General features: G+C 35.9%; 1 protein-coding gene across 1 annotated transcript in view; it reads left to right on the top strand.

Annotated features, from left to right (window-relative positions):
* UNC13C (unc-13 homolog C) overlaps positions 1-27,711 on the top strand; it is a 130,800-nt gene that overhangs the window by 42,377 nt on the left and 60,712 nt on the right. The window contains exons 8-16 of the mRNA XM_058033609.1: positions 1,538-1,765; positions 3,690-3,831; positions 10,577-10,746; positions 11,584-11,699; positions 13,097-13,260; positions 18,866-19,016; positions 21,370-21,438; positions 22,720-22,809; positions 23,601-23,729. Of these exons, the coding sequence (XP_057889592.1) occupies positions 1,538-1,765; positions 3,690-3,831; positions 10,577-10,746; positions 11,584-11,699; positions 13,097-13,260; positions 18,866-19,016; positions 21,370-21,438; positions 22,720-22,809; positions 23,601-23,729 (1,259 nt within the window). The remainder of the gene's footprint in view (positions 1-1,537; positions 1,766-3,689; positions 3,832-10,576; positions 10,747-11,583; positions 11,700-13,096; positions 13,261-18,865; positions 19,017-21,369; positions 21,439-22,719; positions 22,810-23,600; positions 23,730-27,711) is intronic.

Below are 27,711 nucleotides of genomic sequence, written 5' to 3'. Positions count from 1 at the left end.
AGCCAAAACAACTGAGTCTTAAAAGAACAAAACCTCTAGAGGGCAAATTGCAGATAAAATATTTAACAAGCCTAAGGGATCCCACTCTTCTCATTAGTATGCAAATGTTTCTGAGCATCCTGTCATATTTTTTGCAACAGATTAATTGTTCAGCGTTCATAGTATACTACTTTGAAAATTTCATGTTCTTTGTTTCCCATTGAAAAAGTGAATTGACCAATTGGTTAAATCTCTATTTCTGAGAAAGCTGATGCTAGCAGTGTCATAAAGTGAAATGTAGTTATTTTTATCATAGTCATTCTTTTGCCCACCTTGTAATCAGTAGGATGTATTCACCTTCAAACTTCTGTGATTTATTTTTTTAATATATAATCATTGCTAATGTAGGTGTAGAAATGAATTCACATCTCAAGATCTTTGAGGTCAATATATAAACTTGTTCTCAATTAGATTTAGAAAAAAGCCACTAGCACTTTCATTAGCTCTCTCATCTTCAATAAGATATCCTTTCTAGTACTAGGTGCAATATTAAATTAGAATTGATTTCAATCATGTTGAGTTTGTATCAGTCCCTAGGGTGAAAGGAGCTTGTTAACTTTCTGTACAATGTAAGTTACACTATTGTCTTAATTAGTTTGATCAATACTACATGGAAAGAGTTGTTGATAGACAGCAGTAGAGGTTGTTAGCAATAGGGGACGTAAAACTAGTTGCAATAAATGCGTATAAAGAGAAAGATATTTACTTAAAGGAAGTTGTATTTTAACACATATTTCAGTGTTATCTGTACTCTCTCAAAAATCAACAAGGTTTCTCACAGGAATATGTTATTGCCATTCAGATTGTGCCCAGGGTTTATCATTCAGTTATGTTGTTGCATTTCTACTTTTTAAGGAAGGGCAGAAAATAAGAGAAAATTTTAAAAGTTCCCTCCTGCATCTTCTAAGAATGACCTGTCATATTTTCCAGACAGCTCAGCAATCATCTCTTTTATAATAAAATCACTAGATAATTTTTTAACTGGTGTTTTGTTTTATGGTAGCACATAATTCTGTTTCTACTAATTCCTAATTTTTCAGTCTCGATAATCTTTAATCGCTAGAATTTTGGTCTTCCATATTCAAAAATATTAGGTACTCTGACCAGGAGATTTCAAGATTTCTCAAGATTTAGTAGCCACAGAAAACTCCTTGAAGAAGCATGTAATTCAGCCTTTTGGCAGTCTGAGATCACTTGTATCTGGTATTTCAACCTACACTTTTTCCACAGTAGTGATTGGCACTGAATAGTATTGGTTTAATAAATAATTTTATGTATAACACATAACACTGATGGAAGATGACTATTAACCCCTCATGCTAAAATAAATCAACTGATAATTTTAGATATCACAAAGAATATATATATGAGGTATTATTCAGGTGACAGGAAGATCTCCTTCAGGTACTGCTGTACCAAGAGTTAACTGGAAACCTTAGAGAGGAAAAAGAACAAAGTCAATTTTCAGTAACAATGGTGACCTTTTCTTTCATTTCAGGAGCAGCTGAGAAAAGTTCCAAACATGGTGCAGAAGACAAAACACAGAATATTATTAGTGCTATGAAGGAAAGAATGAAGATTAGAGAGAAAAATAGACCAGAGGTGTTTGAAGTGATCCAGGAAATGTTTAATATTTCTAAAGAAGATTTTGCACAATATACAAAAGCAGCAAAACAAAGTGTTTTGGATGGAACATCCAAATGGTCAGCAAAAATAACTATCACAGGTAATTTTCTTCTGTTCTAAGAGCTCTTTCTTTCCTACTCTCCTAATTCAGGAGCAAGATTTTTTTATAAGTAGAGCCAGACTGTGTTCAATTGCATACTTGGTGCATATAAAAACAGTGGAATTTATAGGATGCCAACTGCAAGAGTTGAGTTTTAAGTTGCCAAAACCACTTTATATTCTACTGCTATAGGAAGGAAGACAAGGAAAAATAATGTATCTCCTCCACCTCCTACCAGTATCTTCTGTGATAAGGATGAGATTTTTGCCACCAACTGCAAGAGTTTAAGTTCACAAAAAAAAGGCTTTGAGTGATTAAGAAAACCTTTGAGCTTGCAATTCCAGATCCCATTGGTTTTGAAAATTATTATCTCTTCACATTGCTTGACTAAGGGTGTGTTCCATTTTAGAGATGCTGATGTTGAATAATTCTGCTCACTCCAAACATATTCCAGATGGCTTCCAATTGCATTAGCCTGGCTGCTCATGAAGATTTCCAGGTCCTCTGACTTTGACATTTCAGTTTTTGAACTAAAACCTCAGCATAAATGGAGGCTATTCTGAAGGTTGAGAGGTGGTGCATGAAACTCAAAAGAATAATTGTGGAATTTTGGGACTGTCACCAAGCACTAGGGACATATTTAATTCATATGTTTATTTTTAGTTCTACCTCTAAAGGATACTGAAGGCTATCTAGTGTTCAGGACACTATGCGCATACAATTTAATCCTTGAAGACTTTTACTAGGCTGTCCCTTCATTCTAGTACATAAATAGAAGAGTGATACTTCCTTGCCTTCTAAAACTTTCCCTGTGAATTTAGAGTGAATGGGGAGGACAAAATATGCTATTTTATTCCTAAAAGTGTTTTCAGAAATTGAATGTGTTAAAGAATAGCAGAATTTTACTTCTTTCTCTAAAGTCAGCACATATGACTGAACCCACACCCAGCTCTGATCTGCTGAGCAAGGTGCCATTTTTAGGTAATCATTTTCTGAGCACACCAAGGGAGCTTCATTATCCAAGATGATTGACATTAGAGAACGTTAACTCAATGTTACCACTGAGATGACTTGAAAAATGTGTGCAAAATAACAAAGCCAAATGCTGCTGAATGGTAAGAGCCAGAGCAAGTGTTTTAGCTGCAGTTCTCTGGTTTGGTAGGCTGCTCTTTGAGAGTTCTGCTTTCTCCTGAGATTTCCACTTTTATGAATTATGATGGAAAATCAAATTGTATGTATTTATTTTTGCCACTAAATTCATATCTATTAACTATACACCCACACTAACTGTCAGAAAGGATACCAAATACATAAACAGTTGATGATAATTTATTAGAACTGTCACCCTCTCTGTGATAGCATAGAAGGTATTCTAAAAGTAATGGTTCATCTCTTAAAAGAGCAAATGGCGACCATGTCCCTCATGTTTAGTTCCATAAGCCACAGGGAACTGTGGAATATATATTTTTTATATTATTAGAGGTTTTACTTTGGAAATGTTAGTTTGGCTCTTTGGAGAAATTTTGGAATTTTTTATTTATTTATTTACTGGGGGCAGGGAACTTTAGGGAACTATCAGACTCAAGACAAGTTATGCAACATTATATTCCTTGCCATTTTGACCAAACCAAAGTTTGATAAAAGTATTTGAATTATGTGTGAAAAGTATTTGTTTGGTGCTCAGTAGTGAATCTTTATATTTATTACTCTATTAAACTATACTTCTAAATATGATACAGTCCAGAAGGGTAATTTAGACAAACCTTGTCAGTCTCCAGAGTTACAGACATTGGGAAATCCAGAAACCTTTTCTTCAGGATCCATCACAGTGAGGCCTTTGTTTCCTGTTGCTGGTGTCATTCTCATTTACTTCTTGGCAATAAAGGCTATGAGGGCTAAAGCACATTTCTCTCCTTTGTTGCAGTTCTTTGTGCTCAGGGCTTGCAGGCTAAGGACAAAACTGGCTCAAGTGACCCATATGTTACTGTGCAAGTTGGCAAAAACAAGCGAAGAACAAAAACTATTTTTGGGAATTTGAATCCAGTATGGGATGAAAAATTCTACTTGTAAGTAGAGAAGATGCTGTTGATATTGCTTTTTTTAGTCTATATTTAGATCATATAACTCTACCAAGTGAAATGTTGGCTTAATTTGAAAACATGTTTTGTCTGCACTATACATATTTATAGCATTATGAAATTAGCAAGTTCTGAATGGAGAGAGCATCAAAATTTACTGTGTCTTTATCTTATAGTGATCATGCAGCTTATAATTAAGTCTTTTTTGGGATCTGTTGGTGGTGTCTAATTATTCTAGTCTTTAAGGGAACTTAAATAAGTTTTCATACTTCAACCTAATGACATACCAAGTATTGTCATTAGAAATACTTTCCTATATGCCAGATACCGACCATGCAAGGTGGATGTGTTTTTATTTGACACTGTGATTCTCTGAGGTGTAACTGGGGAATTTGGCAGTAACTGTTGTGCTCCAGGCTCAGGGTTGGTGTGTTTGTAATGTCCATACTTTTAGAGAGTATTGTCTGAGTCAAATATGGAGAGTACCATATGATGGCATTGTTTAGTTTATTGTAATATTTCTTTCCTCCTATGAAGAGGGAAGGAGTTCTCACTATTCCTATCTACATAAACTGTGCAGGCAGTTTCTGTGAGGGTTCAGGCATTTGAAATAGAGCCCTGCTTTCTTTGAGAAGGTGCAATGTCAAAACATGACAGGTTAACTTCTTACAGTCTGGTACTTCCCTGGTTTTTGGCCAAAATCTGCTACTTTATTGAGAAGGAGGTTATTGTTTCAGTAGAGTGTGAAAGAGTTTTGGTCCAAGATGCTGCTTCTATTTGTCTGGAAAAGGAACTAAAGAATGCCAGCTGAATTAAACAATGTATGCCATTCCTTTGACAGATTCAAACATTTGTTTAGAAATGAATAGGTACTTCAGAAAAAAGAGACACCCAGAAACTCTTTACAAGCTTCTTCTATCCAGAAAGCATTTTCTTTTTGAGTTAACTGTGTTACAGTGGTAACAGTTGAAGTGTCATACCTCCCTGAATGGCTTTGAGTGTCCAAAAGCAGGTCATAATTGCGGTCTGGCATTTTACTTGTAGGAATTGCGTAATGTCAAAACTTGGATGAGCAATTCAGAAAATTTTGTGGAAAGTTTGTTGAATGTAGTTTATCAAAGATGTGAGCCAAGCTACAATAAAAGCCCTTGAAACTTGCAAATATTTAATTTTTTTCCCCAGCACTATTATTATCTGCTGCCCTAGGAATAATATTTATTACCCCCCCCAAAACCTTACTATAGCATGTACCTCCTGAGCTACTGCTTTTCACCAGATACATTTTCCAACATTTTTATAGCACATGTGTTTTCTGAAATAATCTCCTTGACTTATTCAATGTGTTAGATTTCAGCTGAAAGTACATGAGAATTTCTAAATTGTATTAAAAAAACTATAAACATTTAACCAGAAGATTAAATCTAAAGTAAATCAATATAACTATTTAATTGACTCAGGAAGTGTTATTTAAATTAGGCTCTATTAGTGGCAATTGATATTTAAATCCTGTTGAAAATCCAACATTAACCATCACTATAACTTTTAAATTATAAAATTTAGAAATAAGATGTCTCAAAAATCTTACAATCTAATGTATACTTACCATACCAAAACATGTTTTCAAGTCCTCCCATTTGTTCCAAAATGAAGACTTGGAAAAAACATTGGCTCCCCACTGTGCATTTGCTCTGTCATAGCACATGGAGTGAGGGCAGTGTTCCTGTTCTTAGAACCACACGTGACCCAGATATGATTGCATGGTAACAGTGAGAGAATGTTTCTGACAAAATGCAGTCTGACCCCCTGCTAAATGACCATGGGACACTGGCATAGGTTTGAACAGGAGACCTCATAAAGGATAACTAAAATAGAGCTTTGTGGTGCACAAGGTAGAGAAGTAAATAGGCCAGCAGATGTTCATTTAATGAATGTAACATAGGTGCTAAGGGCTTTTATCCTTTCTCCTGGCATTATTAGAAATGTGATAACAGAGAAGTTTGGGGGCTTTTTCAATGAAACATCAGTGATAGGAGAGTTTCTTTCAATGCCAGAGCAGAGTCCTGCAGCTGTCACCTTCTCTTTGTGGTTGAGTGTGGCATCTGATACAGGAGAAGAGACTACATTTTCTTTTTTTTTTTTTTTTCTAATTAATTACAGGAAGATATATTTGGCTGTATAGTTTTCAGCTTTGTAGAAACCTTTTTACTGATACACTATAGTAAAAGTCTACTCTCATTCTTTTCTTGACTATTTTTAACAGTTGGTTGCTGACATACAGAAATCAGTTTTTTTCTGACAGTGCTGTCTAGGGTAGCACACATCTCCAAATTGCCCCACTGACTTTGCAGGTACCACATTTCTTCTGACCATTCATAAATACCTCAGATACAATTGTATAATGTAGACATCTTCCAAATAACTGGATGATTATTTACATTCTTTATTTGTCCTATTTTGGCTGTCACTAAGACAGCATAAGGGTTCTAATAAATATCTTCATTGGATTTATATTGCTACCTTCAGTGGATGAAAACATTTGCTCAAACTGATTTCAGTCATCCAGCTGTAGATGTTCTTTCTTTAGAGTTACTTTAAAGCATGGCCCTCACACAATATTGAATCTTAAATAAATTATTAGTGGATTCATTTTAAGCAATATTTACTGTCAGTGGCCAAGAGGACTTCACCAAAGTCCCTTTCAACTGTTATTTTGTGCATTCTTGAGCAGCTGGACTTTTAAAAAATATTATCTTCACTGTACCTGAAGATAGCATGGTTTGTTAACTGCCTAAATAATGCTTCAGTTTCCAGTGCTATTTAAGCAGAGTTTTGTGAGAATTGTTGAAATAGTTCAAGGATTGCCTCCTAGGTATGAGTGTATAACAAAGACTTGTATTACATAAAACTATTTGAGTAATAAAACCTACACATTAGTTTACTATACTCATCCATTCCGAAAGTTCTTCAATAATCAGTCTGAGACATTCTGCTCATTAAAATAACTGTATCTCACAGCCTCAGCCCAAATCAAGAGAGCAGAACACCTCTAAGAAGCAATTCCAATGATAAATTGTTTGTCCAGTGATGATATTTTTCAGGTTTAGAGTACAGCATGCATGGTCTGAGTCTTTTTTTCAAACTGCCATCAATCCAGATTAATTATACAACTCTCTTTTTGTTATGACAGAGTAAAATAATGCAAGAAAAAGCATAATTAGTCTCATTCTACTTTATCAGAAAGCATTGCCCGTGACAACACTGCTAAAGAATTGGGACTGTCCAGACTAGAGAAGAGACAAGTAGTGGAGGTAAGGATGTCTTTAAACACATCCTTTCTCCTGCAAAGAGGAAAGGAATAATCTATTTTCCATGCTTACTGTTACAGTAGAACAAGAATAATAGAACAAGTAATAGTATGGTAGAACAAGTAATAGCCACAAATTACACTTAGAGAGTTTTAAATCAGACTTCAGAAAAATTTTGCCAACAGTTGGGCTAATGAAATTCTGGGAGACATAGCCTGAGGGACCATGGAACTGTCTCTGAACACCTAAGAACAAAGTGGACATAGCAATGATGTGGATCTGGTCCTAGATTGCAGTAATGGCAATAATACTACTAATAAACGCGAGGGTAATAATAGCAATAAGTGGCTTCCTGAACTTACTGAGGGTGGCACACTATCACTTAGTTGTCATTTTAACACTGGATGCCGATCTCTCAGGAGGTATGTACAATAACATCATGCCAGTGCATCTAATATTAAATTTACATTGGGGTACTGTTGTAAAGATACTTTTTTATTCCAGTTTTATTACTCTAACCATTAGAATAAGCTGGAATTCTATGAGGATTATTTCATGTCTGTGTGGCATTCTGGAAATGCAGAAGTAATGCAGTGTCACCAGATTGTTATTAAATTATTAAAACTGTCTCTTCTGTCTTGCATCTCTGTATAGACTGCAAATTCTCTAGTTTTCAGAAGCATCAGTACCCTCAATTCTCTGTGTGCTAGAGAAAAATGCATTTTTCATCTTCCTCTATCACACTTCTGTGAATGCTTTTACTGAGCACATAAAGCAGAGTGGTTAGAAGAGGAACACTGAAACTAGCATATGTTGTCTAGCCTTTAATTCCCTGGGCTGATTTTCCTGGAGTAAACAGAAGTAAGAATTCCACGCAGAGGTTCTGGACAGATGTTAGCAGTGACTAAAGCAGAACCTGCATGTCATTCCAGAGGGCTGTTTCTGAGTCTGGGCAGGTGAGCAGGATCATTCAGCTCTGGAACTTTAGCAGTCACTCCCTGCAGTCACACTGCCACGGGCAGGCCAGGAGGAAATATTTGCTCATCTACTCTTCAGTTTTTAAACACAAATCCACGCTATTTTTGTGGTCCTGTACAGGAACATTACGAAGGTAGCAGAGCTGACTCTGTTCTGACACTTTGACACAAAGAAGAGCATGAGTTAACACATTGGTTGGGTCTGGTCTCACCACGTTTCACTAACCTAAGATTAAAGGAGAAAAGGATGCTGAGGACAACTGAGGTGATCAGGGAATCCTGACCATCTGAATAAATATTTCTGTATCAACTAAGTGTATATCAGAGGGAAATTTATGTTGTCTCAGAAGAATAGAAATATGATGTTTGTGCTGAAGTACACAATGACTTTTTATATGCAGCATCTGTCAGAGAATCAAAGCAGGAATGCGATTCTGTGAAAAGCACAGGTATGGTGAGGAGGGTCACATAAATACTTCACCAGTGACAGATCTCCCTATGTCACTATAGAAATCCCCTGTCAATTATTTCTGTTGGGTGCACAGCTAAATGCAATGCTGGAACTTTAGCAATGTTAAGTAGTAACTTAGAGCTGCATTTTAGGAGAATTAAATAGCCTAGTTTCTTAAGGCCGCAATGCTTATTTGGTTCACCTCTATTTTCCTGTATTTTGTATGTTCTTGCCAATAGCCTTTGAATTTTGTGATCAGTCAGAGAAATTCCCCATATTGCCAAATAGTGTGTCTGTAATGTTCTATGAAAATATGTGGTTAGAGAGAGATGAGATACTTACTGTCCTCAGTATGACCTCATCCTATAACAGATACCAGGAGTTCACATAAAGGGGTAATTTATGAAAACCCCAGCTATGGGAGAAGATTCAGCAGGTGATTGTAGCTGGTTGGATATCAGGGAAGCCAGTAATAAGACAAAAGGAAACTGCACTCTATTAGTTTTGCTAATCACAGAACAATGTGCATTTTAATTACCAGAATTATCTGCAAAGTTAAAATCTGGAATATAGACAGACACAAGGATTTCTGTGATATTGAATGATGTCACAGTGTGGCAGAGTAAAAGCTGTGCATGCCATTTTTAGTGTCTGATTGGCCTTGACAATAATAATACCATTTACAGCACTTTATACTTCCAAAGCCCATTAACACCACTAATTAATTCTTAGAATACCCCTGAGGGGTTCTGCTTGGAAGATAAGTTGGAGTATTACTGTTTTAACACTGGAAACAGAGACAGATCACTAAGTAATGATAGTGCTTGGAATAGAATTTGAGTACAAACTCTTAATCAACTGTGAAAGTAATGCCCTGCTGAAGATGAAAATTTGCAGCTATGCTTCAAAGTCGTATTTAAAGATAAACAGAGGTATGTAATACAAAAAAATATTTCTGTAGCACTAGTGAATGAATATTAAAAGCAATACTTCATATGGATGCATGAGTATGGTATGATTTAACTGATGTTAAACTCTGTACTAGTCAAACTTCAGCAGAAAGTTTTTCACTAACCCAAACCTCTGCAGTCAGTGTTGGGATATTCCAATCAAGTCATCAAAAGCCATCACCAACAAATAGTAAATAGTCCTCACTGTGCCTTATAGGAATAGCAGCAACAGAGTTTATTTTACATTTCTGTGCAAATAAATGCCGGGTGCAGCTGGGAGTAAAATTTTTTTCCACTGTGTACTCTGTAGATTGAAAGTGATGCCACTTCATTCCCTCATACATCCAGCACTTTCTCAAATCCACTCAACCCAGAAGGGGTTAGTAAGCCACTTAAATTTACAAGAATTTTTTTAGAGCATGGCATGGTCCCTACTCTTTCTCCTTACCAGGGAATGGGAGGTCTTGAAGAACATTAATGTCTCTTTTTAAAAAAACAGGTACTTATATTCCTGGGTTTTTCTGATTTCCTTTCTCTCCTTGATGAGATGTTTGTGCATACTTTTTGGTTTTTAACAAAAGCTACCTGACACACACTGGAAATATTCTTTAATTTTTTTTTATTGCTTTTTGTATTACTCCAGAGTACTACTACGGTAGTTTACTGTATGTACTACATGGCATTCCTAAACAAATAAACCTGACATAACTGTATCTTTCCTAAGATATTTGTTACATAATAGCATAAAAAGTATGAATTTCAAATAAAAAATTTTAATGAGCAGTTATTGACATTCCTAAATACAATCTTTATGTATATATAATTCAATCCATTTATTCTCTTTATATGTAATAATTCTCATATATAGAGAAAATTTTTTGTCTCTGGCAGTCTGGGTTGGCCTTTTTTTCCTCTGGATATTGCAGATTGTTTGTGCTTTGACATTTGGTGCAGTTAAGCAAGTGTGTGGAGATTGAGTTTAATGAATTAGACAGCAGTGCAGAGTAATATAGTTTATATACCACTCACGTTTTGTTTTTGTTTTTCCAGTGAATGTCATAACTCTACAGATAGAATAAAAGTAAGAGTATGGGATGAAGATGATGATATCAAATCTAGAGTAAAACAGCATTTCAAAAAGGAATCCGATGATTTCCTTGGGCAAACAATCATTGAAGTAAGAACACTGAGTGGAGAAATGGATGTATGGTATAATTTAGGTATGATTCTTACTGATTTTTTTAAAACAAATTTAGGTAGAGTATTACTGTCTTTAACTTTTTGACTTCAAAATCTGTAGCTTTGGTACCAATGTATGACTTTTAAAATATTAAATATAACAGGTTGATTTGAAAATGAGAGATAGAATCCACACTGCCCTATCCCACTGTGCCACTGGCAGGGACGGGGTTGAGAAAATTAGGAGTCAAGTAAACCTGTGAAGAAGGGATAGGTGAAGGGAAGGTGTGTTTTAAGATCTGGGTTTATTTTTCATTATCCTCCTCTGATTTCACTGGTAACAAATTGATTTTCCCCCAAGTCAAGTCTGGTTTTGGCCATGGAAGTACGTTGGTGAGTGATCTGTTCCCCATCCTTCTCTCGACCCATGGGGCTTTCATTAGATTTTCTATGCCCTGGCCAGCAGAGGAAGGGAGGTGATAGAGCAGCCTTGGTGGGCACCTATCAGAATCAACCCATCACACTCAGAGTAGTCTAGCTTGTTGGTAAAGTCTTCATAATTAAAGGAAAATAATAATAATTGGTACAGATGTCAGGTAGAAAAGTACAGTAATTTCAGTTGAGAAGGGGAAAGTAGTAAATAAATAGCTGTGTAGCCTTGCTTGAATGTGGGAGATAAAATAAGAGATTCTTTACTTCATAGTTAGTTATTCCATTTTGTGGCCTGAACCATGTGTGAGGTATTAAAAGACATTCTTATTTTCAACAGCAGGACTCCCTATCTTTCAAAGATTAAACTAGAATGATTTATGAAAGCTTTTCATATGACATACATGTGTTCTTGGTAGTTACTAATGTATTATTTTTCCACTCTTCAGAAAAGCGAACAGATAAATCGGCTGTCTCTGGGGCCATTAGACTGAAAATCAATGTTGAAATTGAAGGAGAGGAGAAAGTTGCTCCTTATCATGTGCAGTACACCTGTCTACATGAGGTATGTTGGAGAGTTTATAGTATACAGTATAGAAATCACTGTTCAGTTGTTGCATGGATAAAGAAATAAGGCTACAGAACATTAGAGCACTGAAACAAATAACTGCTGCTGTACTGGAGGACCAGGTTGTTTTAGATTTCCCATTCTGTATTGCTCAGGAAGTATCAGGTTCAGAGGCAAGGGTAGAAAACATAAGACCACCAAACAGATCATTCCTGCCAGGAGGTGTTAGGAAAAGAGGTTGAGCCAGACAGATAAATTCTACCTGTACTTTTATTTTTATTTAGCCCTTTGATACCTGATTGTTATCATCGGGAATACACAAACATTTCTATATATTACAGATGTATGCTGTAAAGTATTTCTTTTGTTTTACAGTAACACATATTTTGGAGAGTGAGAGAAAGGAGAAACACAAACTCTATAAAATCTAATTTTCCTTTCATCTAGTTTGCTTTTGTCAACATTGAAAAAAATAATCACTGATAAATAGGTGTGTCTTCTGAAAGATTTTCTTTGTAATTGATTATTCTTCCTTCAAATAGTCGTCCATGTAGAAGTTCTATTCTGGAAATACAAGTAGTTTCTGAAAGCTGATAGCTAATACATGGCTGAAGGTTCACCACTAGCATGTAGCCACAAAATCCCATTGCTCACCATTTGTAAAATCAGATATTTAGGGCATTTGTCCTGATCAATTTTGACCTGAAATTGCAAATTTTGGACTTACGAAGTAAATTACAATATTCAAATGCTTTAAGAGAGTCCAAGAGACAGTTATGGGCTAATTAGCAAAACTGAAAGTATTTCGATGTTTTAGGGTTTTTTTTTTTCCAATCACTGAAAATAGGAAATAAAATCTGTTGGATTTTGTGGATACCTATGAAGTTGTAAAATTTGTGAATGCATATGGAGCTAGGCAATCTGAGAAGAATTCTATGCCATTAATGTCAAATCCTAGCTTTGCTCCCAAGGGTACTAAACCTAAGTTTTGTTGCACACCTTGCACAACGAGAGAGGCACCCGCAGTATTTCTGTTAGCTCCCTGTAACTGAAGGGCTTACATAATGAATTTGAAATTTATTGGTCAAATACAATTGAAATTGAAACACTCTCTAATAAGTATTATAACATCATGATTTCATTCATTAACAAGGGCATATAAAAGAGAAGTTTCTTCACTATTTTATGTTGCATTCTGTGCCAGTTAACAGGAATGACTTTATATCAAGAAGATACAATGTGCTGAATCACAAGCTTGCTGACTAGTTTGAGCCAGTCTTTGAAAAAACGATTCAAAAATTGACTAGCAACATATTGAAGACTATATGTAGGATGTATTTCAGAATGCTTCTTAAAAGCCAAACTTTCATTTTTGAAACATTTCTTACTTTTAGAATCTGTTCCATTACCTGACGGAAGTGAAGTCGAATGGTGTGGTGAAAATCCCCGAGGTGAAAGGTGATGAGGCCTGGAAGGTTTACTTTGATGATGCTGCACAGGAAATTGTGGATGAATTTGCAATGCGCTATGGAATTGAATACATTTATCAAGCTATGACGTAAGTATCATCATGGCTGGCTTTCTGCTTTGCTGTGAACAATGTGTTTGAGGGAAGTAACGAGTCTCAAGCCTTTGTGAATTCATTCACTGTTTCTCTTGCATTCCTGACTTTAAATTCTTATCACTTTGTCCATCTGATTCTCATTAAAGTGCTTCTCATCTGCAGTGGCTTTAAGATGTAAGCATTTTATAAGCTGTTACTGGTATTGCTGCTAATGCATTCCTTAATCCTTATGATACTGATACATAGCACAGTTCAGAAAGACTTCCAGTGTTACAGATGCAGCTGGAACAGGGTTTCAGAAGCTCTGTACTCTTTTCTACTACTATAGAAGCTCACTAGTGGCTACAGTGAGCTTCCATAATATATGTAAATAATTTGTGCAAACCATTTTTAACAGTACTGAGCCCTATTACTGCATTCTAAAGTAGCTGTCTGAACACCTTAGAACACAGCACCATAGAGCCCAGACATGTGAGATCCTTTATGTGTTCTCAGTTTATCCAGCAAAAAGTTTTCTGGTGAAAAGGACTATATTCTGCTAGAGCTGTAGTAAAACAGGAGATTGAAGTGAGTCCTATAAATAAAAATACAGGTTTTTCTCTCACAGAAACCTGGTAATATGGGATTTTTAATCAGAACATCTCTCATATTTTTGCATCTCTTTACCTCCTAAAAAGAAGAGTCTTATAATAAGTAAGCATTGCAAAGAATAATTAATGATTGTATGTTTAATAATAATTAATTCTAACCAAGCCATTTTAAGTTAATTGACCTATTTTGCCTTGTCCTCTCTTTCTTCTTGCTTTCTTCTGTACCTTTTCCCCCAAATTTCCTTAATGTTGTTGATTGCAAACCAGGTATCTGAGGGCAGATGTAATGAGAAAGTGAATTTAATATTAGATGGTCACAAGAAATGAAAGCTAAGATTTCATTGTCCCCATACCCACATCCTTTTATATTTTAAAATGTTTCATGTCAATAATAAGCACTGCCTTTTTGAGGGAACGGCCCCAGCCTGTTTAAGTTGGGAATAAAATCAGTGATGCATGTAATCTCATGTAATACTTGGAGAAAAATATATATTCATATACGTTGTTTTGCTGAATCATCTGCAGACACATCTCAGAGCATTCAGACTTCGGGAAGAAGAGTAGTGAAGACACTAAGTCTGTTTGTCATGAGGAATTTTCTTTTGGACTATTATCTCCTGGTTTTATTCTTTTTATGAGATTACCTTTTTCTTCTGGAACAATTTTAGTGGCTGGAAGAAAATGTGCAGCTTCTTGATTTGGAAAATAGAATTATCAGATTGCATTTTGTAACAAAGATCTTCTACTAAAACAAAAGCAATTTTCCAGTATACAACAGAAAGAGAATTTGAATATAATCACTTTGCCCAGAGGAATATTGTGTAAGAATTTTTTGCTTGAGAATCTAGTTGCAGAATACTTCTACTGCATGTCTCATGGTAACATTGGAAATTAAAATGTTTGTGTTTGTAAATGCAAAACTGATTAAGCTTTAATACCCTGGGATCCAGACCCCCGAGAGCATCTGCATTTTATCACGCTACATGAGTTTTGGGATGCTGTATTCATATCTGTTTTAAAGTTAGGTATTATAAAAAGTTCCAGGGCTACTAAATGATAAGTCAGTCTTGACCCTTTTAAGTATAGATAGATGCCACATGCTGGAGTAGTAACATATGCCTTTCTGCATTTCTACACAACATAAACCTGATTAAGTTTCTCTAAAGTACCCCTGTCTAAAGTGATTTGGCATCCTGTTCCACGACAGCAGTAAACAATACCATTTGTCTATTATTTCTGGTTCATTATAGTGGCTTTGTCATCTATGATCTCTTAATAAACCCTGAAGATTTCCTTCTGGCCCTCAACAGTTATTTCTATCTTCTCCTTTAGAGCACAGAAATAATATTTCAAAAATTTAGTCTTGATTTTCTAAACACAGTGAATATATTAATACTAAAAAGTGGGAATCAGACCAGGAGATACCACACAGGTTACCTGTCTGCTCTAATCATTGTCCCTACTTAGACCTTTCTCACCAAACTTAGAAAGATAATGAATTCAGGTGTGATTGCACCTCTTGCTGGGGATAGGAGCATCTCCACATTTTTATGAGATAAATGTAGACACTTTTTCCCTAAAGATGCTGACTTAGAAGGGGAGTTTTGCTCTTAAGATACAGATTACCACTGTACAGTTCCTGAGCAAGGAAATCTGCTTTAAGGTACAAATGTGTAATTCATGTGAACAGAAAAACAGCCATTGACCCAAAGTAAAATACAGCAAAAAGACTGATTCTGTTGCAGTAATTGCAGCTCTTTGAAGTCTTGACTGTATAGGTTACATAATCCACTCTTCTTTCTTATGACTATTTTATACTGCCATTCCTCATGGAGTCTGTACTAGGAAAAGAAAAGCGAGACCATTACAGCCATTCTTACATAGTTCAGATGAGAAAATTTTTTTTGTTTTTTTGATGGGTAACAGGCAGACAGACACTGTTAGCCACACAACTGGTATGTGTAACTCCCAGAAGTACAAGCAGGGATGTGTGTGACAGTAGGGAGGAAAATAAGTATCACAAAAAGCAGGAAGAAAAAGTAGAAAAACAGCGCAGTGATCCAGCTGCCCTTTATTTTGATGACTTTTGGGGACTGATGGCAGTTTATGCTGTAAATTCAATGTCTAGAAGGAATCAAAGTGAAATTTTATTTACCTACATATATTAAGCCACACTCTGCAGTGAAGAAAAAGTAACTTTTTTCCTGTCATTCATCTTTCAATTTAATATACTTCTCTTTAGAAGGCAAAAATCTGAGCACGTATTGCAACAGTGTTTGACTAGACGCTGAAATTACACACAATATCAGCAGCCTGAATTTACTGTGTAATAGAGTCAAGTGCAATAAAAGCTCTATTAAGATCTTTACTTCTTACTGGCAAGAGTCACCACAGGTAGAACCTAATGATTCTCAATCAGCAACATAGCTCTCATTCCAGCAGGTTAATGGGCACTAACTATGTCATCTTGTTCTCCTGCTAGTTTTCAATTAATGTGGCAGCATTACAGAAAGCACACAAATCGCCCATTAAACTAATTTTTTATTGATAGCATTTGCTTACTGATGAGTACAGCACATCAATTAGACTCCTTTCTTCGCTAATTCATGCTAACAGAAATATTGGAAGAATCCCAGGCACTGTCTATTGGTCAGAAAATTGCATAGTAAGAAAGTTGGAGCAAGCAGGCCTGGCTTCAGCTTATGCAGTGCAGCCTTGCTCTAAAATGTGTGAGACTTAGAAATGGTTGCTATGACATGATGTGCCCACTAGAAATTGTTAATAACTCATGCAACTGGCTGCTGTTTTCAAAGACCTGCAAAAACAAGGATAGGTGTTTACTTTGATTTATTTATTTTAGCAAGCAGAAGGAATCCAGGTATCTTGAAGGTAGCTGATAACCTGAGTTATCAGCACTCTGAGTCATGACCCATATTGTGTACTTAATAGGTCCTTTAAACATTAGAGATTTTAATTAAATGATGGAGAGAAACAAAAATCTGTCACACATGCTTTATCATAATTTTCACTAAGCACATTACAGGTGAAACAGTGCAGTGATACAATAAGGACATAAATTACAGCAATTGCTTTAAATTTTCCTTGTGAAAAATTGGTACAATTAGGGTCTAGTCTAAATATAAGAATTCAGTACAGGTAGCTCATTGTGAAATGCTTAGAGTAACCTTTAGAAGACACCTTAAAATGTTGACCCAAACGATATTTCCATGGTCTGTCATGTTCCCTGAAGGCAATTGAGACAATCTCAGTGATTTCTTTGCTGCTGACAGCTCCTTTTGCCTCCCTTCTCCCTCAGAGGAGGATGTGTTACAGGTATGGCTCTAAGGCCGGTGGGGTTATTGGTGCCTTTTTGTCTCCAAATTGATGTTACTCATGCACTAAGGACCTTTAAGTCCACTAAAAGACTTTTGGAAACTAAAAGTCAACAGTATTAAAAGTATTAATTATTTTGTCAATTTTTTGATAATTCGCTCTGATGATCCCTACATGTATTTCCCAAACTTACTCAGAGATAAGGAAATATTTCTATTAGCTTTAAAGGTTACCTTTATTGGTGAGAACCACCTGACATCACCATTGTATTTTATTACAAAGGAAAGTATTATTCTTCTGCTTGACAGAAAACATGTGACATATGTTTTGAAAGATTTTTCTGAGGGGTAGAAAACTGTGTTTTTCTTTTGTTGAATTCACATTTCAGTCCTCAAAAGCACTTCTTGAAATTACTGGCTATGAATTAAAGTTTTGCAAACACTATTCCATGAGTACATAGCTGGGAATGCTGGGCTCTAGTCCTGGTTGGTTTCTGAGTAGTTTTGAGCTGTTTCTCTCAGTTATGTAAAATGCAGATAATAGTGCTTAATAATTGCCCCCACAGGAAAACAATGTTGAATAATGCCTTAAAAGATGCTTTGGGCAGTCACAACAGTTTAAGGGTATTTGGCGTAAGTTCAGCAGGAAAGTTAATTTTTTTCTTGGAAGGGCATTAGTGCCCAGGTGGTTCAGGCCCAGCACACTGCTCTGCCTTATGCTCCTGAGGAGGAACAGGAGAGAGGAGCCGGAGACTCCAGCTAAGAGGAGCATGTGGCCAAATCAGGACCTTCAGTCATACAGAGCCTGATTGGAATTTCTTAATCCTCTTCTGTTTTTACACCCATTTTTACCACCATCTTTTCCCAGTCTCCTTCATTCTCTTTCCTATTTGTGTACATTTATTCTTTATCCCTCTCTCTCTCCCAGTCCTGCCTAATTATTGATCTTGAAATTAGGAATTTATGTTTAAAATTATAATGTTCACTCTCCTTGTGTGTCAGATCTTTCATTCATTTGTACCTCTCAGGTTTTGTTGTGTTATAAGCCCTTTGTATGCTTCCAGCAGGCATCTCTTGTTTCATTAAACAAGTAAACAGTGCTGCTACATTGGACCTCTGGTTTTGGCTGCTTTGGGTTTAACAGACTTGTTACCTAAATTTTACTGGCCTGGATCAAAGTGGAAGAGTTTCAGTTATGGCCTAATTCAAATCAAGCTGGACCCAGAAGCTGCTTGAAGCACCTTTCATTAATAATGGAGGGTAAAATAAAAGCCACACTAAAATGCTGGTTTGAGTCTTTTAGTTGACAACAATTAAATCTTTTTCTACTATAGATCTCTGTGACTTTCCATGATGACGAATTAGAGTTTGCTTTTTAGGTTTTCTTTAATAATTAATGTTTTGTTTAATAGCAATTAAGATAGTTAAGCCATGTTTTTGTATTTGGGATTTACAGAGTGAGAACTGAATGTGAATCTAATGTGGCTAGTTTGAAAATATCAGTGTGCAACAAGTGGCAACTGTGTCAAACATGTCTGGATTTTCCTCATATGCATCTGTACAATTTTCAACGAGGTAGCCTGAAAGTTACATCATTAGAGTTAGAAAGAAATCATAATGGGAGAAGAAGCAGATTCCATGCCATCTTTAATAACTGTTGGTTTGTTTGAATTTCAGGCACTTTTCCTGTCTCTCTTCTAAATACATGTGCCCTGGTGTTCCAGCAGTTATGAGTACATTGTTGGCCAATATAAATGCTTTCTATGCTCACACAACAGCAGCAACAAATGTTTCTGCCTCAGATCGCTTTGCAGCTACTAACTTTGGGGTAAGTAGAGTTTCTGCTCTAATAGAGTTCTAGTCGTTTTCTTTTTTTCCCTAGTATATTCCATATTAAGTTCTACACTGATTTTTTTTTTTAATTGCTGATTTTAAAAAGTGAGGGTTGTTGTTACCTTTTGAAAATTTTACCCTGACTCTTTAAAATTAATCATCACAAAAGCCAGAGGAGATGCTGCTCAGCTCCTTGTGAGGCATAGAGGCTAGAAAGCACTGGCACACGTTCACAGCACTAAAATCTCCAACAAAGAGGTTTTTGTTTCATTGCAGTGAGCCTTGCAAACTGCTAACTGCAGTAGACTAAGTATTGGATGCAATTCCTTTCTTGGGCTGTGTCATCAGTGAACTCATGTTAACCTAATGGATGTGGCCATAAATGCTGCTCTTCTCACAAGGATCCATAGTAACGGACTCTCTATGATTTTTGCTGAAATTTTTGCTGGTAAATTGTCCAAGTCCTGGTTTCAGGAATTTTAGGAGGAATAGTAGCATTTCAGGGATGTGGTAATATTTTCATTATTGCTAAATTTTCTTCTGTGGATAAGTATCTCACAGCATGGACTTCCTAGTCTTTGAACATGATAATAAATAAAGATTATTCACTCCTTATTCTGATTTCTTCACCTACTCTCAGAGGAATTGAGAGCAGTAAGGCAGAGCAATAATTCAAAGAGGTTGCCGTCATAGCTCTGGTATTACGCATGAGACAGAGGGTATAAACACAATCTTATGCTGAAAAATGCGTTTATTCTTTCCTCTTTTATTTTTTTAGTAAGGTTTTTATTTGCAGGGTTGATATCAAAGATAAATTTGATGTAACAGTTTTCATACAATACTATTTATTGACCTGAAATAAAATATTAATTGTAATTAAAATTTATTAAATACACATTAAAATTTCAAATTTAAAATTTTATTTGAAGTAGCTTTAGAGGTACTAGAACTCTTCTCCAGTATTAGAATAATAGAGGAATTATGAATTTCAGATTTTCAAGATAAAAAGATAAAATTATGAAATTATACATTTGGATGTGTAAACCAAGAATTACTTACTTGTTGAAACAAGTCTTCTCTTTCAATGTTCAAGCTTTATTAGATCTCTGACTTTGATGCCATTTTTGAAATTTAGAATGGTTTCGCTGGATTTTTATCCTTTTTACCCATTTTTCTAATGATCAGAACTGCATTTGTCCTCAGACTGGGCAGAGATTAAGTCCTTTCTCTGATGGTAATGCCAGTTTGCCTCTGACGCAATTCCAATCCAATTCATAGTTCAACAGATGGATGGGAGAAGAGTAGTAGGAATCACTAAAAGAGATTTGGAGCTCTTTTTCAAACAATTGACTTATAGGCAAAATATGAGATTATTCTTCTCTCCTGGTCAAAAGGCATTTGTTAGTGAATAGCTGCACATCATTCATCAAAAAGAACATCTCAAATTCAAGTCCTCAGGCTACAGCTGGGAATGATTTGGCTGACTGAATATTTCAGTAGGGCTTTATAACATGACAAAAAAGTTCTCTTTTGATTGATCCCTTAAGGGAACTGTGCCAAATTAGTGGGGTTTGGTGTAGGTTAGAACTCCACTGATGAGAGACCATGCACAGACTCTATTTTCAAATTCCTGATCATCACATTTGTATTGTACAGATACAATCAGTGCACTCTGAGAGCTATCAGCTCCTGCTTCTTCCAGAAGTCTGCTGCTTTCACACAGGCTGAGATTTCAGAATTTTGTGCAGTAGACTATGGAATATGTTCTAACATGGTAATTAGAAACTCATTAGTATTACTTGAGAATGGCACAACTCAGCTGGAAATCTCACAGCAAAATAATTTCACTGCTCCTTCATCTATCAAGATAACAAGTTAATCTCCATATTTGAAAGGAAAAAATATAATTTCATTGTATTAGTATTACTTACCTTATTCCTACAAAAGCCACTGTTTCAGAAGTATAATTTTCAATCATATTTTTACACCAAATTCTGTAGTAAATGAGCATCATTTCTTACTTATTAAAGGAAGGGAGAGGTGCTTTCTTCAAGAGTTTAATCAGTTGCAAGGCAAGTATAAGACAGGAAAATGTTGCATTGGAAAAATCTTTGTGACCTCCCTAATGTATTGCACAGCTGCACAGTGTTTAATGCATACCAGGTATACAACATAGAAAGGGAAATAAAGTGAATCACTTGGCCTTGAAACACAGGTGTTTCAAACCATCTAATGGAAAACAAGTTTATTTTTAAATAAGTTAAAAGTGGAAAGAAGCTTTCTAAAACCCCAACAATTACAGGAACCTGCACATTCTAGTGCAACATATTTTTCTTTTCTTTTTACAGAGAGAAAAGTTCATAAGGCTGCTGGATCAATTGCACAATTCTCTGAGGATTGATTTATCTAAATACAGGGTATGTACAACATATTCTATTTGAGTCAACATGAGACCCCCCAAACCCTTTGCAACAAAAATTTAGAGAATTTAAGCTGTTTAACACCAATATTATTCCAATTTGACAAAAAGAAAAAACTTGGTATTTTCTTTCCAAAAGCTAAGAATGGGTCAAGAGGTTGTCACATATTCAAGAAAGAGTAGTATTCAACAATTTTGATTAAATTGGTCCATAACTAGTCTTAAGTTGATTAAGTTAATTCATCTGGGAATTACCTTTACTGACTCAGGTAGTTCAAAGTGCAAGTGCAGTTACTGCTGTATTTTTTCTGGGAGCCTGACATCTTTGCTACAACTTGCATGCTAAGATCCTGGAAATGTTGAGAAAGTCTTGTCTCCTTGTTTTTCTATTTGGTAGGAATTAGTTTCATTTCTGCCTCTTGGAATCTCCTTCCACTGAGCTGTGCTCCAAAGCCAGCTTTTCAGGAGAGCAGACCCTGGGTACCTGCCAGCTACCATTTGGTTCTGAACTCCCTCTCCTTCTCCAGTCCACTGGATCATGAAACTTTTGGACAATACCTAAGTTAGCGCTTCATCACCTGTGGCTCTCCTTTCAGCTTCTAGGAGTGGCAGCCTCCAGGTCAAGGATTTGTCTGTTCATGTGGCCTGCTCTCCAAAACTGGAGGAGAAGGGGAATATTTAAAAGAACCCCAAGGCATTAGAGAGAATGGAAATTGCACATACTTAGTTTTTAAGACTATATCCTTACTGAAGGAGATATGTTCTAAAATCTTTTCATTTTGAAGAATGCTGTCCAGACAGTATTGTAGCATGAGGCTGATATTTCAATAGTAGGAAGTTATTTAAATAATACTGCTTCACATCACTCTGTTAACCCAGAGATCATAGCAAAACTTGAATATATTATTTCTACATTAAGCTTACTACTGCATTTATGCCTACAAATTATATATTTGCCATGTAAAACCCATAAATTATTTTCATTAGCAGCAGTTTCCAGACATCTTATAACATTTTTTTATTCCATCCATGTTTTGGAAATATCACAATATTTTGAATTATTCATGTTATAAGTGCAGGAGCATTATCAAAGGTGTTCCTACTCATGTCCAAGGGATGCTCATCATTAACTATCTCACGGGCAGAATTTGGGTAATATGAACATCTCTAATCCTTCCAAGCAGCACTGTATGTTTTCTTTGAGGGTTTTTAACTGATTGTTCAAGGATTTTACCTGCAACTCAAATTTTGCATGATTCCTCTTTCCCTGATTCACCAGGATAATTTTCCTGCCAGCAATTCCGAAAGACTCCAAGACCTGAAATCAACTGTGGATCTGCTTACCAGCATTACTTTTTTTCGGATGAAGGTATTGTCCTTTACTTGCACAAATAAATTTCCTGACAGAAACAAAAAATTTACCTTTTTAATTAGTTTAAAGTCAAGTCACATAAAACATTCTTAGATGAACTCATTAGAAGTAATATATAAAAAGGGGTTTGTACTGATATAATAAAATCACAAGTCAAACAGTAAAATAGATCTGATAACTATTTGCCTTAGTCTCTCTTAAGAATGAGATCTAAGTGGTCAAGCATGGAAATATTTTTGGAATGGAATGTTACACATTAATATTATTGAATGAAAAAAGAAAACCACAAAGCAACCTTTAGCATGTGATTCAATTGCATTAGGCAACTACATAAACAGAATTAAAATAATCCACTAAGTTAAAGTTTGAATTAATGTATCCTGAAATGGAGTAAAAATATGAAGTTTTGCTTTAAATAAATAACTGCTATTTGGCTTGATATTCTAATTCAAAGGAAAGCACATATTATACACTTTAGTTATTTCTTAAATAATAAAAAAAACCTGATAAAATGTAAAACCTAAGATTTAAAGATGTAAACTATTGAGCACACATGCCTTTTTCATCATATAAGTACTTAATTTAAATAAAACTTAGTGATAAAGTCTAATTGCATGTGTTCTAATGTATCTTTGAGCTAAATCAACCTTAATTCAACACAATTTTAATTGTTTTTATCATTGTTTTATTTGAACACTTTTCATCCTGTATAACAGCTCCATTCAACACTTGGATATTTGTGTTCAATCTAATTCTGACTTTCTCCCATTTATGAAACATTTAATTAGGTCCTGGAATTGCAGAGCCCACCTCGAGCCAGTACTGTGGTGAAGGACTGTGTAAAAGCCTGCCTGGATTCAACTTACAAATACATTTTTGACAACTGCTATGATCTCTACTCTCAGTTAGTGGATCAGGTAAGGTCAGAATGAACTTGTTCTGTGGTTTTGCTCAATCATTATTGTTAGTTTGCCTTTAATAAACAGAAAGTCTTCTGGTGTTCCTTCATATCAAAGCACTCAGGTTTTTACTTTATTTATGCATGGAGGAGCAACATACCATAAATACACCCACAGACAGCTGTGAACTCTTAAAATGTGTTTAACATGAGTTTCAAAATGGACACATTACCTCATAATGTAGTCACCAAGTTGGACATGACTGTGAAATTGTCCAGGAGTTTTGGGGAAGATGGCATTTGATTGATTACTGTTAATTTAAGATCTGTAACAGGAAAATAGTTATTTAAAATCTAACATTTCACTTCCGTAACTTTTGAAAATAATTTTTAATTTGCTGAAAATGGTATAGTCTTTCCAGCCTTATATTTTAGTACCCATGATGCATACTTGGATCCAAGCTTTAGCAACTGCTTTAAGAAAGCACAGGATTTCTTAATATTAGTCTGTCAGGTTGAGCTATCAATGCAAAATAATTATAGCACTTGTTGTGTTCCAAATGTCATGCAAAATCCTTGAGAATACTCTTTATTTTTAATATAATATGGATATTCTATAAGTAATGTTAGAATTAATTACTGTCTTAAAGGAGAATCACTTCTTTATCATATCACCTGTACCTTGTATTTGCTTTCTGGATGGCACACTGGAAAAATGGTAGTTCTGTGAGTATTCCATCCTTGAGCAGAATTAACTAAGTTCTTTGGCAAATGCACTTTTTTGTGTGTGTGTATAATTAATAAGAACACTCATACTAATGATATAAGACTTCAAATGAAAATTATTTGAATTTATTTATTTATTTCAGTGAAAGATATATCTCTTAAATCCAGAATATGAATTCCTGTGTTTTAGGAATGGTGATATTTGCTGTTCAACATTTCTGAAATGAGAATTTTTTTTCTCATGTTGGATTCCTTTTCCTGAGAAAACTTAACTGTAGCTTTGAATATAAGAATTTCTCACCAGCACCAATAAGCACTCCACACTTAGTGCTGATGTGTTTATCCTACAACAGATTACATTGTAAGTTGAGTAGGAGTATAAATTAGTGGAAGGAGCAGCTTCAGGCATCACATCTGTTTACGTCATAAACTGTTCTGTTTTCTCGCTAACATTTACTCTGCAGCAATTTCTTCTTGTCTGGTAAATATAATATGAAGTGCTGCTAGACTGGGTATTACATAAGCCTGCAGTTTATCAGTAGATTCTAGTACTCAGTAAACAGCTAAAAGTGATGAAGTCTTACCTCTGCAAACCATAGTGGCAACTGCAAAAGATTCTCTGTACTCAGAAAATTCACAACTTTTTTATGTGAATCCATACAGTCATTTAGCCTGTCTATTTTAAAATATGGTTTTAAAGTGCAGAGATATTACAGCTTTTCTGCTTGGTAGAGATTGTAAAACTTGCTTAAGTAAAGGTTCTCTCCCTCAAATTATATTTGAGGCAAAACAGGCAATGTTGTTATTATATTTTTCTCTCACACAACTCTACTTAATGGTAGAGAAATAAGAAATCTTGAAATAAATTTTAAAAATCCACAAGTATTCACTCTGTTGGAAAACTGAGTTGACTGCATCTCACTGTATTTCTGCACATCTTGAGTTCTTGTTCACAAGATTTCCAGCAGGGCCAGTTTTATGTGGAAACTTTAGCAGACAATTTTCTGTACAGTTACAATCACAAAGCAGTGCAAGAAACTTTAGTGAAGAAGTGTAAAATGCAAAATGTAAAATAACTAGATCGCATTCAAAATAATTTATTTCTAACAGCAAATCACATTAAAAAAAATTCAGGCAACAGTCATATAATCTCAATGTCAGACAGTAAAACTTTCTTTCCCAGAAGATGAGAGACAATTCTGAGAAATATAACTGGTCTAACTTTAATAGAGAGATAAGTAAAATTAATTCAAAAGACTACCTGAATTCTGCATCAGCTCTTGAGTTGTACAAGGAGACTTTGTTCAACATGGTCCTCTTACGGTTTCCTATCAGTATATCCAAAAGTGCATTTTGTTTTAGGAACACTCGAATATGCAGTTTGTTTGAACCTATAGCTCTTGAGGCTTTCCAGTGAGTCCAGGTGACTGGTTTGTGGTACCACTGTTATAATAATGAAGCAGTAACCAGTATTGTAATTAACATTTCGTTAGCTTTGTTTCCAAGCCCCTTAGATTAGACCAGATTCCACCATTAAGCCTTCCTCAGTACATTCCCTTATCTCTGCTGTCTCCCCATCAGGTGAGGTCCCCTCCCCTCAGAGGGAGGGAGCTCATCCTAGCCTGGTTCTGCACACAGGAGGTTCATGTTTTAGCTGCACAGCTGAGCTCTGGGCTGCGAGACTGAGAACTGAGCCCCAAAGCAACAAGGAATGGTTCTTATGTAGGTCAGCACCTGCTCTCACTCAGGGGAAGGACTGGCAGATGTTGTCCTGCTGAGGCCTCTGCATGCCCAGGGTGTATCTGTGTGTAACTCAGGGTAACCACCTTCTGCAATTGCTTTTGGCTGCAACCTATAACTCTCAGAGATGCCTGCCACAGTATTTTGAGAAGATATGCTTCAGGTCTGATTGTGTGGGATTGTTTAATTTTGGGGTGAAAATTGAGCAGTGACTGTTAAAATTGAGGGGCTTGAACTGGAGTTTTTGGATATTTGCCACTGTGAACACAAAAATTAAATCACAAAATATGCTCAGCAGTCTCCAATTCCTCTTTTTATTACTCTCTACCTTTCTGTCAGACAGGCAATCACCGTTAAAAAGCTAATGTCTTGCAGCAAAATATCACCCCTGAGGATATTTCCTGGGGTGAAGCATTGCAAATGCTAACAGCATGCAAAAATGTCATACTACAGTTCCACACCAGAATACAAAGAACAGCTGATGGGAAAAAACCAATGACTACCAGAGGCAGTAAAACATGATAGCTTGACAGTCTCACTGCCATGTATATTGCTATCCTCATTATTGGAGACAAAGCCCTCTGATGAAGGACTGTCTAGCTCCTTATGCAGCATGTGCAGTATTTTCTCTTTTGAATTAATAGTTATCTGAGTGAAGTGCTTAGCTACCCTATGTTAAAAAGACATATCCTGGAGAAGTAGTTTAGGAAGCACTTTGATAGCTTTCTGACTCAGTTTACAGATGTGTCACTCTTTCTGTTTTCTTGAGAAAACAAATTTTGAAATCCTAGCTGGTGCTCACAGAGACTGAAGTCCCTTCAATAATTCTTTTTGCAGTCTTCTCCATTGAGTGACACCAACGAAATGCAGACCATACCCTTTCATGTTATCTGAAGAGCTCTTGATCAGTACAAATAATTTCATGACTGATAGCACCAATATACTGGAATAAAACACTGGAGTACTTTATATTTGACAGCAGCTCATCAGAACAGGCCTGATATTCTAGCTGATGTTAGGGACCTTTACTTGGGTCTTATCTCAGCTCTGCATGTTGTCACAGCACAGCTTGGTGCAGACAGGAGGTAGGAAAGAGCAATTGACTCCTTCAGGAGCCAGGGGCGGTACAGCTGCAGCAGCACACTACTCTGCCCTTGCCATTCATCTTTCGCAGGGGTACAGCACCTTGGACTGGGTTGATAATGAGCAAAAAACATCCCAGATCTGGAAACTGGAGCTGTGGATGAGCACGTGGGTGGGCCTATGCTTTGGGAGCTAGCTCAGTTTTGCTTTACTCAGTTGGGAGTCCCTGGTCTTTGGGATTTGGGAATGCAAGCCTTATAGTTGTTTTTGAGCATGTACTTTTTTCTCTTTAGTATAAATGACAAAAAAAAAAAAGGTTAGATTATTAATTTCTTATAGAAATACTGCAAGAATTGAAGCATGACTATGATCTGTGATTTTCAAACACATTCAGAACTATGAAGTGGGAAATAAAGGGCAGTAGCAAAAGCTGTTTACTACAGAGAGTTCTA

The sequence above is a fragment of the Melospiza georgiana genome, chromosome 13, assembly GCF_028018845.1.
Source record: "Melospiza georgiana isolate bMelGeo1 chromosome 13, bMelGeo1.pri, whole genome shotgun sequence".
NCBI lineage: Eukaryota > Metazoa > Chordata > Aves > Passeriformes > Passerellidae > Melospiza > Melospiza georgiana.
The sequence above is the reverse complement of the archived record's forward strand: the minus strand, read 5'-3'. Positions and strand labels throughout refer to the sequence as shown.